Source organism: Protomyctophum parallelum, assembly GCF_964188405.1.
Source record: "Protomyctophum parallelum genome assembly, chromosome: 1".
Taxonomy (NCBI): Eukaryota; Metazoa; Chordata; class Actinopteri; order Myctophiformes; family Myctophidae; genus Protomyctophum; species Protomyctophum parallelum.
The window spans coordinates 94,331,469-94,351,823 of NC_139697.1; the positions used below are offsets into that span (position 1 = coordinate 94,331,469).

General features: G+C 43.1%; 1 protein-coding gene across 3 annotated transcripts in view; it reads left to right on the plus strand.

Moving 5' to 3' along the window:
- Positions 1-20,355, plus strand: part of ets2 (v-ets avian erythroblastosis virus E26 oncogene homolog 2) — a 31,714-nt gene that overhangs the window by 3,593 nt on the left and 7,766 nt on the right. For 2 of the 3 annotated variants that reach the window (XR_014569128.1, XM_083762907.1), the window contains exons 3-8: positions 7,392-7,515; positions 9,197-9,319; positions 10,362-10,562; positions 11,526-11,606; positions 20,073-20,174; positions 20,271-20,309. Coding sequence is in view for 2 of the 3 variants with exons in the window: in XM_083762907.1 (XP_083619033.1) it covers positions 7,392-7,515; positions 9,197-9,319; positions 10,362-10,562; positions 11,526-11,606; positions 20,073-20,174; positions 20,271-20,309 (670 nt within the window). In the remaining variant the exon portion in view is untranslated. The remainder of the gene's footprint in view (positions 1-7,391; positions 7,516-9,196; positions 9,320-10,361; positions 10,563-11,525; positions 11,607-20,072; positions 20,175-20,270; positions 20,310-20,355) is intronic. The other variant, XM_083762908.1, reaches the window with a different exon arrangement.

A 20,355-nucleotide genomic window follows, 5' to 3' on the forward strand; every position in this document is an offset into this window, starting at 1 on the left:
GAAAATGGTCATGATTTAGAAGACTTTATTTTATTTTATTCCGACGTTGGTGCAGACACATCGGCGCTGTGCTCCCAGCAGTGATTGATCCAGACAGGCCTTCATGGTCGTCAGCAGGGACACAAAGAGACACTCCACGTGTACCCATGGCAACCAGATAGCCAGACTGTCGGGTAGAAACCTCGTATAAAGGCCTCTTCATGGTCCAGTTTTCCGTGAAGAGGTGACCACCGAAAACTACAACATGACGTCACGCCACGGTGGTTAAAACTACAACGTGACGTCACGCCACGGTGGTTAAAACTACAACGTGACGTCACGCCACAGTGGTTAAAACTACAACGTGACGTCACGCCACGGTGGTTAAAACTACAACGTGACGTCACGCCACGGTGGTTAAAACTACAACGTGACGTCACGCCACGGTGGTTAAAACTACAACGTGACGTCACGCCACGGTGGTTAAAACTACAACGTGACGTCACGCCAATGTGGTTAAAACTACAACGTGACGTCACGCCATGGTGGTTAAAACTACAACATGACGTCACGCCACGGTGGTTAAAACTACAACATGACGTCACGCCACGGTGGTCACCGCTCACACGAGTCGACACGACACACCTCTCTGTTTTCACTAACCACCGTTTCGGTGAAAGCATTGAATACAGTTGAATGAAATGTACTCGGATACGCATCACTACAATGTGAAAGCATTGAATACAGTTGAATGAAGTGTACTCGGATACGCATCACTACAATGTGAAAGCATTGAATACAGTTGAATGAAATGTACTCGGATACGCATCACTACAATGTGAAAGCATTGAATACAGTTGAATGAAATGTACTCGGATACGCATCACTACAATGTGAAAGCATTGAATACAGTTGAATGAAATGTACTCGGATACGCATCACTACAATGTGAAAGCATTGAATACAGTTGAATGAAGTGTACTCGGATACGCATCACTACAATGTGAAAGCATTGAATACAGTTGAATGAAATGTACTCGGATACGGATCACTGCAATGTGAAAGCATTGAATACAGTTGTTTAAAGTGTACTCGGATACGGATCGCTGCAATGTGAAAGCATTGAATACAGTTGAATGAAGTGTACTCGGATACGGATCGCTGCAATGTGAAAGCATTGAATACAGTTGAATGAAGTGTACTCGGATACGCATCACTACAATGTGAAAGCATTGAATACAGTTGAATGAAGTGTACTCGGATACGCATCACTACAATGTGAAAGCATTGAATACAGTTGAATGAAGTGTACTCGGGTGCGGAAGAATCAAGGCCAATGTGAATCATGGGCAGCGGGGACCAGGCAATCATATTCGGGAATAGTTTGAATCTGCCCTAAAACTGGAGTATATGAATTATGAATAGGACTTAAAAAGGATAACACAAAAAAGCCGTGAGGGCTCGTTTCCATTGTACGTCTATGTATTCAAAGACACATCCTGTACTGTACAATACATATACAATGGGGGGGGGGGGGTGCAAGCTAAGACTTAACCACTTATAACCCACTCATTCTTGAGTATTGTGGGGACAACGTTTCTGCTTAAAATAACAGATTGACAAAAGGCGTGGTCATCAATAGGCTATTTTCAGCCAAAGCTTCCCCCCAAAAATACACTAGTATTGAGCCCTGAGGGTTACCCATATTGTTTAAGTGATTAAACTTGGGATATTTCACTTTCAAACATGTTTCTAACTTCAAACTCCATTTTAACCACGATATAGATTAATTGGAAACACCCGTCCTTGGTCCCAGTGACTGATAATGTCCTTCTAATGCGTGAGGGGGCCGTGTTTTCTTCTTCAACTTTATATATATATATTGCAGACAGATGCCTTATGGTGGTTTTGAATGAGGACCGTGTGACTGCTGCCATGGTGGTATAGGGGCGGGCGGTCCACTGTATGGTGGCAGAATAGTGGAATTAATTCATCCTCATGTTGTCATCTTATCAAATTAAAGATAAGATATAGAGTAACACTTTATTGTCCATCAAATTTGCCTTTGGTACACTGGCAGTCATTATACAACAATAAAAACTAGAACTGCACTCTGTCAAGTGCCTACTTGCTTGTTGTTGCACACAAGTAGGCCATAAATGGCAGAGCGCTACAAACTGTCAAATCTCAGCTTCTCTGTGAAAGTTTTAAATATTGAATTATTATGTGTATAGCTATTTGCTACATACCTAGTTTTTGGAGGTAGAAAGGTAGTATTGTTAAGTATGCCTCTATGTATATGTAATTTGTAAGTTGATTAGCGGTATACTGTGGTTACTTTGCTGCGTATGTATCGTAGCAGCATATGACGTCAGGGTATAACTGGTATAACTAGCTCTCAATGATGACGTAATAAAGATGTGGATTAAAGGACCCAATGCCAGGGTGTAATTGGTTTTCGATGGTGACGTAATGACGATATGTTTTAGTGTCGGGAGGATTAAAGGTAATGCCCCTATGTATACATGTATGTCTACATGTATGTAATCTGACACCACTGCCATATCAAGCACAAGTAGTCATTACGTCAATACGCTGGCACGGCGCATACGCATCAAACGGCGACATGGACGAAAACTATGACTTGCGCGCTCTGCTTGCGCAAGTAAATACACAAAGAACATAACAGAAAGGCCTTTAAAGACCTCGAAGGCTTGGATGTTTGGCCGACAGGGTCATCTTTTCTCTTCTGAGCGACTGAAGTGGCCAAACGATGGGTAGAAACGCGCGAGCATGGACAGCTGAGTCACAGCGCTGTACACACCGCTGGGAGACACTAGCTGTGCTGCTGTCTCACTAGGAGACAGAGAGAGACTATAGGACAGCTGAGTCACAGCGCTGTACACACAGCTGGGAGACACTAGCTGTGCTGCTGTCTCACTAGGACTCAGAGAGAGACTATAGGACAGCTGAGTCACAGCGCTGTACACACAGCTGGGAGACACTAGCTGTGCTGCTGTCTCACTATAGGACTCAGAGAGAGACTATAGGACAGCTGAGTCACAGCGCTGTACACACAGCTGGGAGACACTAGCTGTGCTGCTGTCTCACTAGGACTCAGAGAGAGACTATAGGACAGCTGAGTCACAGCGCTGTACACACAGCTGGGAGACACTAGCTGTGCTGCTGTCTCACTAGGACTCAGAGAGACTAGGACAGCTGAGTCATAGCGCTGTACACACAGCTGGGAGACACTAGCTGTGCTGCTGTCTCACTATAGGACTCAGAGAGAGCGGTTGCCAACGCCCACAGACTATGGCATTAGATATTGGACGTGATTTCAGGTGTACTTTTGTTTTGTGGCAGTGGCACATACTGTACAAGCGAAGCAAGCATGCACGCGCACACACACACACACACACACACACACACACACACGAGACATAGAGACAGGGAGGGAAGAAGGGACAGACACAGACAGACAGACAGACAGACAGAGAGAGAGAGAGAGAGAGAGCGCTAGATAGCACCAGTAGATACAATGGTACATTGCAGTGTGGTTTGGCATTGTGATGACATGTAGATGGTAAAAGATGATTGCAGGAACTTGCTTTCGATTGCTTTTCCGTGGTATTATTACGCAACACACACACACTCACACACACACACAGTCACACACACACACACACACACACACACACACACACACACACACACACACACACACACACACAGAGAGACAGACAGACAGATAGAGAACAGATAGCGACAGAGACATAAGAACGGTAAATTGCAGTGTGGTTTGGCTTGCTCCTGCATTGTGATGACGTGCAGTTATAGGTCCAGCTCTCAGACCATAACAAAGAAGGGAAACAAGCATGGGATAAATGCAAAAATGCAAAGTTTATTAAATAGAATCATTAAGTTTAAAGTAGAACGAACACATGTTTCCAACAAAAACCTGGCAGGGAAACTAAACTGCCACCACAAACTGAGAACTGATAGTCAAACAAACAATATGCCCTGTGTGGCCATGCCCGGGTGTGGCCCAGGTGGAAGAGACAGCACCACAGGCAAGGTAGCTCTTTTATAGTGATTGGAGGCACTGGCCAGCTGCCTCCAATCCTTGATTGCCACCACCAGGTCTCATCACACTGAAAGACAGATTACTATTAGTAAAGCACACACAAACCCTGACATAGGCCCTGGGGCGGCCCGTCACAGTTGAGATACTGTAGAAGATGATTGCACGAACAAACATGTCTCTCTAACCCAGCAAAGTACACACAGAGAAATAAAAGGTGCCAACTGGAACCCAAACTGGTTCTCCAGAGTGACGGCATAGATCAGGGGTTGAACTCTTTTGTCTCAGGGCACCGCTTCAGATAACCTTTTCATCCACGCACTAGAAGTGGGACGATTCACTCACCTGCAATCTCGATACCTAGGGTTATGCGGCGTCGCGCTTCTGAAGAGAAATAAAGTTTCGGTCTGCGTGCGTCGCCAATTCCAGTTCAAGCTGTAATAATAGATACGTATCCCGTGGCACCCCTGGACTCGCATCATGGCAACCCTGCTGCTTTGAGAAACCCAGACGTAGATGGAAGAACCTTTTATTTGTATCCTTTCAGACCTATACACGCCAACCGGTGTCACGGCGCCATACTTCGATGCTGCAGTTTATTTGGCGAATGTTTGCCTATTAACCCATTCTGACCTGAGATCAGATTCATACGAGGTTTCCGCCGGACACACACTGGTCTGATGAACCCATTCTGACCTGAGATCAGATTCTAAAAATGTCAGTCGCTCTTCGATTTTTCAAAAATAGCAGACCTACAAGCTCGTATCGCGCCACTCGGTGGCGCGATATGAGCTTGTAGATCTGCTATTTTTCAATAGCTAAAGCATAACATGATGCCAACACCAAAATGGGTGCCCGGTCAGAATGGGTTAAGACATGCCCAAAATTGGGATGCTAGGGTTCAAGGTGTCTCAAAGAACCATTAAAACCAAATAAAATTATTCTTTAGTACAGTAGGTGATGGTTTTTCATGGAACCATACAGCCTTTTAAAGAACCACCATTCTGCTTCGTGTGTAGTATCTGATCTCAGGTCAGAATGGGTTAAAGAACCACCATTCTTCTGTGCGTAGTGCAAAGCACGGTTGAAAGAGAATGTTTGAACCGTGCTTTGCACCAACGCCATAATAAACTCCATAATAAACGCTGCCCCACACACACACACACACACACACACACACACACTATGCTGCCTCAAGGCCAGGTTGAAGAGAGTGCGCATGATGCAACAGGAAACACCAAATAAGGTCCTCTTTCTTCAGCGACTTCCCAGCATGCCTGGGCACACAGAGGCCACGGACGGGGCTGTTTCTTATTGACTAATGGTGACAGATAAGAGGCCATCTACGGTCGACAGAAAAGGAGTGCCCTCGACAACGCACTGCTGTTTACATTGTGATCACTATCTTTCGCATCCATGTCACGGCGTCGGCGTATTGGAGTTTGAATCTGACTGTACACAGTTTGGTTCATCCATCCATCTGGCCACGGAACACTAAAGGCTCGTACATGCTCCAGTTTTTGGTGATAGCTTATCACCGCGGTGTAGTTTTTAAAGGGTTGGAAAACTACACCATTACGTCAGCCGCGGTGATGATCAGCTATCACCGCGGACACAGACCCATCTCTCTGTTTTTACTACCAGACAAGTCTTTTCACTCTGGAGCTATCACCCCCCGACATCACCGCGAGTATGATGGCCTCAACTCTTATCACCGTTTTAGGTGATAAGCTATCACCTAAAACGGTGATAACCTATCACCAAAAACTGGAGTATGTATGAGCCTTGAGTCCCCAATCATTGGGGTGTTTTCTTTTTTTCGTCACTATCTACCCATCCTATAACTACAATAGGAGCAGTGAGCCGCTAATCTACGGCTCTCAGGGAGCAATTATAGGAGATAACTTAAGAGTCTTGCTCAGGGACTGGACACACATGGACACATTGCTGGCCTGGCCTGGGATCCAGGGACGTGCAGAGAGTGTTAGAGAGGCAGGGGCTGAAATCCCGCAAAAGAGGGCACTCTTGGAAAAAAAAAAAAGCAGATCTACAAGCTCACAACGCGTCGCACAGTGACTGCGTTCTGCGACTACGACTGCGCTCAAGTTCAGCAATTCTCCTGAATGCTGCCTTCCGGCATGGCATGGAAAGGAGAGGAGGGCATTTGCATTTCTTTCATCATAGTAAATTCTGCATTGGTGGTCTGGAGAGGGCAGTTGTCTTACAGACGGGTAAAAGGGCAGGGGCTGAAGCCCCCTTTGATGTCTATGTGTGCACGTCCCTGATGGTAAATGGTGCATTTATATGGCGCCTTTATCCAAGGTGCGTTACATTCACCCATTCACACACACATTCATACACCGATGGCGGCGGAAACCATGCAAGGCACCAACCAGCACATCAGGAGCAATTAGGGGTTCAGTGTCTTGCTCAAGGACACTTCGAAACTAAGAAAGGTGACAACTGGAACCGAAACTGGTTCTTCAGAGTGATTCCCCCCCCCCCCCCCCCCCAAATTCCGATCTTTTGAAAATCATGTGATCGGCGGCGATTTCCGATCACGTGATCGGATCAGTTCTCTAGTTAGAACCATTGTTGGTTCCAGAGCCAGGACCAGTGTCAGCGCTCTATACCTGATGTTTTATTACTGTGTTGAGTTGTGTTGTTGTTGGTTCCAGAGCCAGGACCAGTGTCAGCGCTCTATACCTGATGTTTTATTACTGTGTTGAGTTGTGTTGTTGTTGGTTCCAGAGCCAGGACCAGTGTCAGCGCTCTATACCTGATGTTTTATTACTGTGTTGAGTTGTGTTGTTGGTGGTTCCAGAGCTAGGACCAGTGTCAGCGCTCTATACCTGATGTTTTATTACTGTGTTGAGTTGTGTTGTTGTTGGTTCCAGAGCTAGGACCAGTGTCAGCGCTCTATACCTGATGTTTTATTACTGTGTTGAGTTGTGTTGTTGGTGGTTCCAGAGCTAGGACCAGTGTCAGCGCTCTATACCTGATGTTTTATTACTGTGTTGAGTTGTGTTGTTGTAAGAGGCGGCTGTTCATAGCTACTGTGGAGTCAGTACTGCTGTATGGGCACCCAGAACTTGAGTAAATTGACCCTATGGGAGCCAACCCAGGGCAAAGCCAGGAGGGGAAAGAAGCGTACCACCTATGTAGACGTGCTGCGGCGCGACAGCTTGGCTGACAACACTGCAGAGCTCAAGAACCTGATGTTGGATAGGAATTTGTGGAGGGCAGCGATCCAGGAATCCCGAGTTGGTGTTGGCTAGACCTCACTCTCGCAGCATGATGATGATGGTGTTGTTGTTCTTGTTGACAGAGGCAGCTGGCGCTGGACATGTGTGAGGACTCCGTGATGTCACCACTGATGAGCTACTACCTTGCTACGGACGACGATCAGTCTCTGCAGGAGGTCCCGTCTGGATTGGACTGTGGACCGCAGGGTAACGTTATATCATCTTATCATACGAGAGCAATTCCAGCTAAATGATAGTTAGGAACCAAATGGACCCTCTTTGTTTTTTATACTCATGTGTTTTTTGTTTTTTTTTAGCTTTTGTGATTTGTTGTAATTTGTGTTGTGAAGCACTTTGTAAACTTGCTTTTGAAAGGTGCGATATAAATACAGTTTATTATTATTATTACGAGTCTGTAACTCAGAGTTATAAAGAGATAAATAATTCAGGTCAAACCAGGGGGGTCCTTGAAATGAAAATGGTTGGAAATCACTGCTAGAGCCATAGAAACCTTCTCTTATGGGGGGTCCTTAGCATATATTTTCAAATGGGGGTCCGCAGGCTAATGAGTATCATTTTGGGGGTCCTTGACATGACAACTTTGGGGAACCACTGTCTTATATTACACGGCTTGGTAGAATGCTTGATTCTGATTGGTCAATCGCTGAATTCATAATAACAATAGTTTCATTTTCACTCAATGGAGAAAACTCCTGCCACAAGTCGATGTGCCTATGTGCCTATGTGTGGTCCAGAACTCCAGCCCTTTGGATTGTGCTAATAAAATGTGTTAAGAAAAAGTATTTAAAATATTGCTTTGATGCTCATATTATCCATAGGACGTTACGCAGTTTTTTATTACCACATGCATTCCATACATTCCATAGGGCGTGTGTGTTATTTCTTGATAACAAACCGCTCCGCTCTATAAAAGACCGCTGTCTAATCAAAGCCTCAGAGCACCTGGCTGCGCTGCTTGGAGTTTATGTCGTATCCAACATGACAGCCATGTAAACACACACACCATGACCATTTACAGCTAAACGTTGCTCTCAAGAATGTTTTTTAAAACATTTTGAAGCGAGAAATAGACGATGCAGTGACCGGAAATGTATAGACGGCCAGGCCAGCGCAACACTTATATGGAATACTTTCAAATCATTACCGTAAGCAAGGAAATACATCGTGTTAGTTTTGGGTACATTTATTAATGTATTAATAATGAATAGGGATATATTCCACTGGTACTATAGAGTGTAATGAATAGTGATATATTCACTGGTACTAGTGTCAGTGTGTAATGAATAGTGATATATTCCACTGGTACTAGTGTGTAATGAGTAGTGATATATATTCCACTGGTACTAGTGTGTTAACCTCGCCTCACCAGGCTTTCCACCTCGGAGGAAAGCCTGGTCTGTTTCATTTCGGGTATATGATCCGTTGGGGAGCGGATGATATCGTTACGTCATGTTGTAGTGTTGTTTTGTAGTCGTCTAGTCTAGTCGACAGGCAGGAACAATCAAACGGAACTTCCTTTTCCCTCAAACCGGAAGAATAACAATAAAAGCTCTGGTAGCCTGCAGCTTTTATTGAGAACAATCGGTTTGAGGGAAAAGGAAGTTCCGCTGGATTGTTCCTGCCTTTCGACTACAAAACAATACTACAACATGACGTAACGATATCACCCGCTCCCGAGCCGATCATATACCCGAAATGAAATGGTGCCCACTGCCCAGGCTACTAGTGTGTAATGAGTAGTGATATATTCCAATGGTACTATAGTGTGTAATGAGTAGTGATATATTCCAATGGTACTATAGTGTGTAATGAGTAGTGATATATTCCAATGGTACTATAGTGTGTAATGAGTAGTGATATATTACAGTAGACGTGGGCCCCTGCTCCGTGCCCCTGTTGACACCGTGCAGCAAGGCAGTGATGAGCCAGGCCCTGAAGGAGAGCTTCACCGGCTTCCACAAGGTCCAGCGCTGCTGCGGCATCAACGACAGTGAGTCCGCGCGCACCACGCGCACACACACACACACACACACACACACACGCACGCACACACACACACACACACCACACTCCATTGTTACACATGTCAGCAAGAGCCCACTGTACTGCGACAACTTGTTTTTGTTGGGTAAGACTTTATGTTAGCCCATTTTGGGGCGTGAACCCCTTTTGGTGTTAGCATTATGTTATGCTTTAGCTATTGAAAAATAGCAGATCTACAAGCTCATAGCGCGCCACGCGCTACAAGCTTGTAGGTCTGCTATTTTTGAAAAATCGAAGAACGACTGACATAGAAACATAGCTTTTTCAGAAAACTGTCAGGATGTAGAAGATATTTTGTAGAATCGGTCTCGGTCGAAATGGGTTAAATTGACTGCCAGAGTTAAAACGTCATCTATAGTTGCCCTTGCCGGCTATCCCGGGGCGTTTTCACTGACCTTTGAAAACATCTTGAAGAAGATGTTGAACAACCCTGAATTACGAATACGGTCGAGGACTCGGAAGGCATTTGTAGAATCGGCCTCCGGTCTTAACAGTTTGACTCCATAAAACGCGTAACGCGCATTTTAATCAAATGTTCTACGCTGCCGAGATTGTTTTCATTACCTTTAGAGCATACGCTGAATTATTTGGGCTTTTGATCCGTGAAAATCCGGCGAAAAAACGTTCCTCCGTTTGTTATGAGCGATCGCACCACCCGCCATCTTGGTGCGCCGCAAGACCGCCCCCACAAGACCCTCCTCCATGAGGCGTTGTACCCCGTTCATTTGCATTGGCCTCAATTTCCCAGAAGCCCTAGCAGCCCACAGCATGTGTTGATTTCCGGTTTCGTCATCAAAACATGAAGGTACCGTCTTTAGCTCCGTGGAAAAGACAGAGTTTCTTTTTAAGGATTACAATACAGCGGATTAAACACAAGGCGGGAATGTCGTAGTAAGCCTGGATTAAACAATTAGCGGCCGTCAAACACTAATGGGCGAATAGCCGAATGCCAATAACGACTACAAGGACCTCTGGTTCTCTCTCTGCAGACCCGCGCCGGTGGAGCAAGCAGCACGTGCAGCAGTGGCTGCGGTGGGCCGCGGGGGAGTTCAGCCTGGCCGCCGTCCACTACCCGAGCTTCCACATGGGCGGACGGGAGCTGTGTGACCTGGGCAAGGAGCGCTTCCTGGAGCTGGCGCCCGACTACGTGGGCGACATCCTGTGGGAGCACCTGGACCAGATGATGAGAGGTAGAGAGACAGAACTAGAAAGAGAATAAAACTCTCAGTGATGGATGATTATTGTTTAATTAAGTTAGTATCTGCAGCAGCAGTCAAACCAGACAGACACGCTTCGGCGAGCAGGCCTTTGACGTAGGCGTTACCGCCACCTTCAATACTATGGGATTGCCGTGTGAGAATGAGATGGAGTGTGTATATCACAGATTTTTCTATTGGCATTAAAATGACAAATTAAACATATGAATAGTGCAGGCAGAAGGCACAATCCACTGTTAATTAGGCTGGCCATAAGAGGGTTAAGATATATTTTTGGCCTTTATTGATAGTTAACAATAGTGACTCTGACGGGGAGAGATGGGGCGGTGACAAAGGTCGTCGGGATCGGGAGTCGAACCCGCGACACGCTGTCAGGCTGGATCAGCAGCCTAGGGGCCTGGACCGCTACACTAGTCGCCCGGGCCAACACTGGGGTCAAGGGGTGTATAGATACATTTTAACAGCGATAACAGCGATACATGGTTGACGATACGATACATGGACGATATTGGTTCATTGTGACAATACGATACGATTCAATGATTTGAAATCGATACAGTAACTGTTTAGCAAATACAATAAATGCGTGTGAAACTTGTGGATAGTGCAGTTTTTTTAAGGGAAAGATTTATTATTATGGACATGAATATAAATAAGTAACCACAGTGATTCTCTGGCAAATAGATGGACATTGTATTTGAAAACATATGGACAAACCCACCCCTTGACATGAACACATTTTCCGATGGACCAATTGTAGCTATACGGAATGGAAAAGTAATTAAACCCATCTTTTTCTTTTGTCTTCTTAAAATCGCTGAATACAATGCACAAGTACCCCCACCCCCCCCACCTCCTACATTTTCTCTTCCTCTCTTGGCATTTATGCAAGAAAATGACCAAAGTTTGTTCACCGTGATAATCATCTTTCTCCAGGTTGCCAGGAAACGGCGGTGAACTCAGATACTCTCAGCAGTGTGGTTCCTGATGTGATGAACTGGATGAGCTGTGCTGGTGGTGAGACCTGCATACACACAGAACCATATGCATTCATACTGCACACAGAACCATATGCATTCATACTGCACACAGAACCATATGCATTCATACTGCACACAGAACCATATGCATTCATACTGCACACAGAACCATATGCATTCATACTGCACACAGAACCATATGCATTCATACTGCACACAGAACCATATGCATTCATACTGCACACAGAACCATATGCATTCATACTGCACACAGAACCATATGCATTCATACTGCACACAGAACCATATGCATTCATACTGCACACAGAACCATATGCATTCATACTGCACACAGAACCATATGCATTCATACTGCACACAGAACCATATGCATTCATACTACACACAGAACCATATGCATTCATACTGCACACAGAACCATATGCATTCATACTACACACAGAACCATATGCATTCATACTGCACACAGAACCATATGCATTCATACTGCACACAGAACCATATGCATTCATACTGCACACAGAACCATATGCATTCATACTAAACACAGAACCATATGCATTCATACTGCACACAGAACCATATGCATTCATACTGCACACAGAACCATAAGCATTCATACTACACACAGAACCATATGCATTCATACTGCACACAGAACCATATGCATTCATACTGCACACAGAACCATATGCATTCATACTGCACACAGAACCATATGCATTCATACTGCACACAGAACCATATGCATTCATACTACACACAGAACCATATGCATTCATACTGCACACAGAACCATATGCATTCATACTGCACACAGAACCATATGCATTCATACTGCACACAGAACCATATGCATTCATACTGCACACAGAACCATATGCATTCATACTGCACACAGAACCATAAGCATTCATACTGCACACAGAACCATATGCATTCATACTACACACAGAACCATATGCATTCATACTGCACACAGAACCATATGCATTCATACTGCACACAGAACCATATGCATTCATACTGCACACAGAACCATATGCATTCATACTACACACAGAACCATATGCATTCATACTGCACACAGAACCATAAGCATTCATACTGCACACAGAACCATATGCATTCATACTGCACACAGAACCATATGCATTCATACTGCACACAGAACCATATGCATTCATACTGCACACAGAACCATATGCATTCATACTGCACACAGAACCATATGCATTCATACTGCACACAGAACCATATGCATTCATACTGCACACAGAACCATATGCATTCATACTGCACACAGAACCATATGCATTCATACTGCACACAGAACCATATGCATTCATACTGCACACAGAACCATAAGCATTCATACTGCACACAGAACCATATGCATTCATACTACACACAGAACCATATGCATTCATACTGCACACAGAACCATATGCATTCATACTGCACACAGAACCATATGCATTCATACTGCACACAGAACCATATGCATTCATACTACACACAGAACCATAAGCATTCATACTGCACACAGAACCATATGCATTCATACTGCACACAGAACCATATGCATTCATACTGCACACAGAACCATATGCATTCATACTGCACACAGAACCATATGCATTCATACTGCACACAGAACCATATGCATTCATACTGCACACAGAACCATATGCATTCATACTGTACACAGAACCATATGCATTCATACTGCACACAGAACCATATGCATTCATACTGCACACAGAACCATATGCATTCATACTACACACAGAACCATATGCATTCATACTGCACACAGAACCATATGCATTCATACTGCACACAGAACCATATGCATTCATACTGCACACAGAACCATATGCATTCATACTGCACACAGAACCATATGCATTCATACTGCACACAGAACCATATGCATTCATACTGCACACAGAACCATATGCATTCATACTGTACACAGAACCATATGCATTCATACTGCACACAGAACCATATGCATTCATACTGCACACAGAACCATATGCATTCATACTGCACACAGAACCATAAGCATTCATACTGCACACAGAACCATAAGCATTCATACTGCACACAGAACCATATGCATTCATACTGCACACAGAACCATAAGCATTCATACTAAACACAGAACCATATGCATTCATACTGCACACAGAACCATATGCATTCATACTGCACACAGAACCATATGCATTCATACTGCACACAGAACCATATGCATTCATACTACACACAGAACCATATGCATTCATACTGCACACAGAACCATATGCATTCATACTGCACACAGAACCATATGCATTCATACTGCACACAGAACCATATGCATTCATACTACACACAGAACCATATGCATTCATACTGCACACAGAACCATATGCATTCATACTGCACACAGAACCATATGCATTCATACTGCACACAGAACCATATGCATTCATACTGCACACAGAACCATATGCATTCATACTGCACACAGAACCATATGCATTCATACTGCACACAGAACCATATGCATTCATACTGCACACAGAACCATATGCATTCATACTGCACACAGAACCATATGCATTCATACTGCACACAGAACCATATGCATTCATACTGCACACAGAACCATATGCATTCATACTACACACAGAACCATATGCATTCATACTGCACACAGAACCTATGCATTCATACTGCACACAGAACCATAAGCATTCATACTAAACACAGAACCATATGCATTCATACTGCACACAGAACCATATGCATTCATACTGCACACAGAACCATATGCATTCATACTGCACACAGAACCATATGCATTCATACTACACACAGAACCATATGCATTCATACTGCACACAGAACCATATGCATTCATACTGCACACAGAACCATATGCATTCATACTGCACACAGAACCATATGCATTCATACTACACACAGAACCATATGCATTCATACTGCACACAGAACCATATGCATTCATACTGCACACAGAACCATATGCATTCATACTGCACACAGAACCATATGCATTCATACTGCACACAGAACCATATGCATTCATACTGCACACAGAACCATATGCATTCATACTGCACACAGAACCATATGCATTCATACTGCACACAGAACCATATGCATTCATACTGCACACAGAACCATATGCATTCATACTGCACACAGAACCATATGCATTCATACTGCACACAGAACCATATGCATGTATACTGCACACAGAACCATATGCATGTATACTGCACACAGAACCATATGCATTCATACTGTACACAGAACCATATGCATTCATACTGCACACAGAACCATATGCATGTATACTGCACACAGAACCATATGCATTCATACTGCACACAGAACCATATGCATTCATACTGTACACAGAACCATATGCATTCATACTGCACACAGAACCATATGCATTCATACTGCACACAGAACCATATGCATTCATACTGCACACAGAACCATATGCATTCATACTGCACACAGAACCATATGCATTCATACTGCACACAGAACCATATGCATGTATACTGCACACAGAACCATATGCATTCATACTACACACAGAACCATATGCATTCATACTACACACAGAACCATATGCATTCATACTGCACACAGAACCATATGCATTCATACTGCACACAGAACCATATGCATTCATACTGCACACAGAACCATATGCATTCATACTGCACACAGAACCATATGCATTCATACTGCACACAGAACCATATGCATTCATACTGCACACAGAACCATATGCATGTATACTGCACACAGAACCATATGCATTCATACTACACACAGAACCATATGCATTCATACTACACACAGAACCATATGCATTCATACTGCACACAGAACCATATGCATTCATACTACACACAGAACCATATGCATTCATACTGCACACAGAACCATATGCATTCATACTGCACACAGAACCATATGCATTCATACTGCACACAGAACCATAAGCATTCATACTACACACAGAACCATAAGCATTCATACTACACACAGAACCATATGCATTCATACTACACACAGAACCATATGCATTCATACTGCACACAGAACCATATGCATTCATACTGCACACAGAACCATATGCATTCATACTGCACACAGAACCATATGCATTCATACTGCACACAGAACCATATGCATTCATACTGCACACAGAACCATATGCATTCATACTGCACACAGAACCATATGCATTCATACTGCACACAGAACCATATGCATTCATACTGCACACAGAACCATATGCATTCATACTGCACACAGAACCATATGCATTCATACTGCACACAGAACCATATGCATTCATACTAAACACAGAACCATATGCATTCATACTGCACACAGAACCATATGCATGTATACTGCACACAGAACCATATGCATTCATACTGCACACAGAACCATATGCATTCATACTGCACACAGAACCATATGCATGTATACTGCACACAGAACCATATGCATGTATACTGCACACAGAACCATATGCATTCATACTGCACACAGAACCATATGCATTCATACTGCACACAGAACCATATGCATTCATACTGCACACAGAACCATATGCATTCATACTGCACACAGAACCATATGCATTCATACTGCACACAGAACCATATGCATTCATACTGCACACAGAACCATATGCATTCATACTGCACACAGAACCATATGCATTCATACTGCACACAGAACCATATGCATTCATACTGCACACAGAACCATATGCATTCATACTGCACACAGAACCATATGCATTCATACTGCACACAGAACCATATGCATTCATACTGCACACAGAACCATATGCATTCATACTGCACACAGAACCATATGCATTCATACTGCACACAGAACCATATGCATTCATACTGCACACAGAACCATATGCATTCATACTGCACACAGAACCATATGCATTCATACTGCACACAGAACCATATGCATTCATACTGCACACAGAACCTATGCATTCATACTAAACACAGAACCATATGCATGTATACTGCACACAGAACCATTTGCATTCATACTGCACACAGAACCTATGCATTCATACTGCACACAGAACCTATGCATTCATACTAAACACAGAACCATATGCATTCATACTGCACACAGAACCATATGCATTCATACTGCACACAGAACCATATGCATTCATACTGCACACAGAACCATATGCATTCATACTGCACACAGAACCATATGCATTCATACTGCACACAGAACCATATGCATTCATACTGCACACATAACCATATGCATTCATACTGCACACAGAACCATATGCATTCATACTGCACACAGAACCATATGCATTCATACTGCACACAGAACCATATGCATTCATACTGCACACAGAACCATAAGCATTCATACTACACACAGAACCATATGCATTCATACTACACACAGAACCATATGCATTCATACTGCACACAGAACCATATGCATTCATACTGCACACAGAACCATATGCATTCATACTGCACACAGAACCATATGCATTCATACTGCACACAGAACCATATGCATTCATACTGCACACAGAACCATATGCATTCATACTGTACACAGAACCATATGCATTCATACTGCACACAGAACCATATGCATGTATACTGCACACAGAACCATATGCATTCATACTGCACACAGAACCATATGCATTCATACTGCACACAGAACCATATGCATTCATACTGCACACAGAACCATATGCATTCATACTGCACACAGAACCATATGCATTCATACTGCACACAGAACCATATGCATTCATACTGCACACAGAACCATATGCATTCATACTGCACACAGAACCATATGCATTCATACTGCACACAGAACCATATGCATTCATACTGCACACAGAACCATATGCATTCATACTGCACACAGAACCATATGCATTCATACTGCACACAGAACCATATGCATTCATACTGCACACAGAACCATATGCATTCATACTGCACACAGAACCATATGCATTCATACTGCACACAGAACCATATGCATTCATACTGCACACAGAACCATAAGCATTCATACTGCACACAGAACCATAAGCATTCATACTGCACACAGAACCATATGCATTCATACTGCACACAGAACCATATGCATTCATACTGCACACAGAACCATATGCATTCATACTGCACACAGAACCATATGCATTCATACTGCACACAGAACCATATGCATTCATACTGCACACAGAACCATATGCATTCATACTGCACACAGAACCATATGCATTCATACTACACACAGAACCATATGCATTCATACTGCACACAGAACCATATGCATTCATACTACACACAGAACCATATGCATTCATACTGCACACAGAACCATATGCATTCATACTAAACACAGAACCTATGCATTCATACTGCACACAGAACCATATGCATTCATACTGCACACAGAACCATATGCATTCATACTAAACACAGAACCATATGCATTCATACTAAACACAGAACCTATGCATTCATACTAAACACAGAACCATATGCATTCATACTGCACACAGAACCATATGCATTCATACTAAACACAGAACCATATGCATTCATACTGCACACAGAACCATATGCATTCATACTGCACACAGAACCATATGCATTCATACTGCACACAGAACCATATGCATTCATACTGCACACAGAACCATATGCATTCATACTAAACACAGAACCATATGCATTCATACTGCACACAGAACCATATGCATTCATACTAAACACAGAACCATATGCATTCATACTAAACACAGAACCATATGCATTCATACTGCACACAGAACCATATGCATTCATACTGCACACAGAACCATATGCATTCATACTGCACACAGAACCATATGCATTCATACTGCACACAGAACCATATGCATTCATACTGCACACAGAACCATATGCATTCATACTGCACACAGAACCATATGCATTCATACTAAACACAGAACCATATGCATTCATACTAAACACAGAACCATATGCATTCATACTGCACACAGAACCATATGCATTCATACTGCACACAGAACCATATGCATTCATACTACACACAGAACCATATGCATTCATACTACACACAGAACCATATGCATTCATACTGCACACAGAACCATATGCATTCATACTGCACACAGAACCATATGCATTCATACTACACACAGAACCTATGCATTCATACTAAACACAGAACCATATGCATTCATACTGCACACAGAACCATATGCATTCATACTAAACACAGAACCATATGCATTCATACTGCACACAGAACCATATGCATTCATACTACACACAGAACCATATGCATTCATACTGCACACAGAACCATAAGCATTCATACTAAACACAGAACCATATGCATTCATACTGCACACAGAACCATATGCATTCATACTACACACAGAACCATATGCATTCATACTGCACACAGAACCATATGCATTCATACTGCACACAGAACCATATGCATTCATACTACACACAGAACCATATGCATTCATACTGCACACAGAACCATATGCATTCATACTAAACACAGAACCATATGCATTCATACTGCACACAGAACCATATGCATTCATACTAAACACAGAACCATATGCATTCATACTGCACACAGAACCATATGCATTCATACTAAACACAGAACCATATGCATTCATACTAAACACAGAACCATAAGCATTCATACTAAACACAGAACCATATGCATTCATACTAAACACAGAACCATATGCATTCATACTGCACACAGAACCATATGCATTCATACTGCACACAGAACCATATGCATTCATACTGCACACAGAACCATATGCATTCATACTACACACAGAACCATATGCATTCATACTGCACACAGAACCATATGCATTCATACTACACACAGAACCATATGCATTCATACTACACACAGAACCATATGCAGATCCCAGAATTATGGGGGTGCTTATGCTTAACCCATTTTGACCTGAGATCAGATTCTAAAAATGTCTTCTACATCCTGACAGTTTTCTGAAAAAGCTATGTTTCTATGTCAGTCGTTCTTAGAGCTTGTCGATATGAGCTTGTAGATCTGCTATTTTTCAATAGCTAAGGCATACCATCATGCTAACACCAAAAGGGGTTCCCGCCCCAAAATGGGTTAAAATGTAAACGTTTGCTCCAGCCAAACAGATGCTCCCCTTCCTCTCTTTTTTCGGTATATTTGTATATATATACATATATATATATATATATATATATATATATAATATATATATTGATCACTTTTATCTATACTCTTTCCTTTTTCAATACATTTTAAATCTTTGGCACAGACACTATAACCCTCGTCCATGTGTCCACAGACAGCATCCCTGACGTGTCCGTAGCAGACACTAGCAGCAGTCTGCTCAGACAGCTCTTTGAGAGTCCAGACCCAGTGCCCGACCACGCCCACAACCCAGACACCCACCACTACCCAGACCCAGTGCCCGACCACGCCCACAACCCAGACACCCACCACTACCCAGACCCAGTGCCCGACCACGCCCACAACCCAGACGCCCACCACTACCCCACCACCACGGCTCTGCCCAAAGCATGTAAGTCAAGCTTATTGTTGGGTTGCATTTTTTAAGCAGTTTTTAA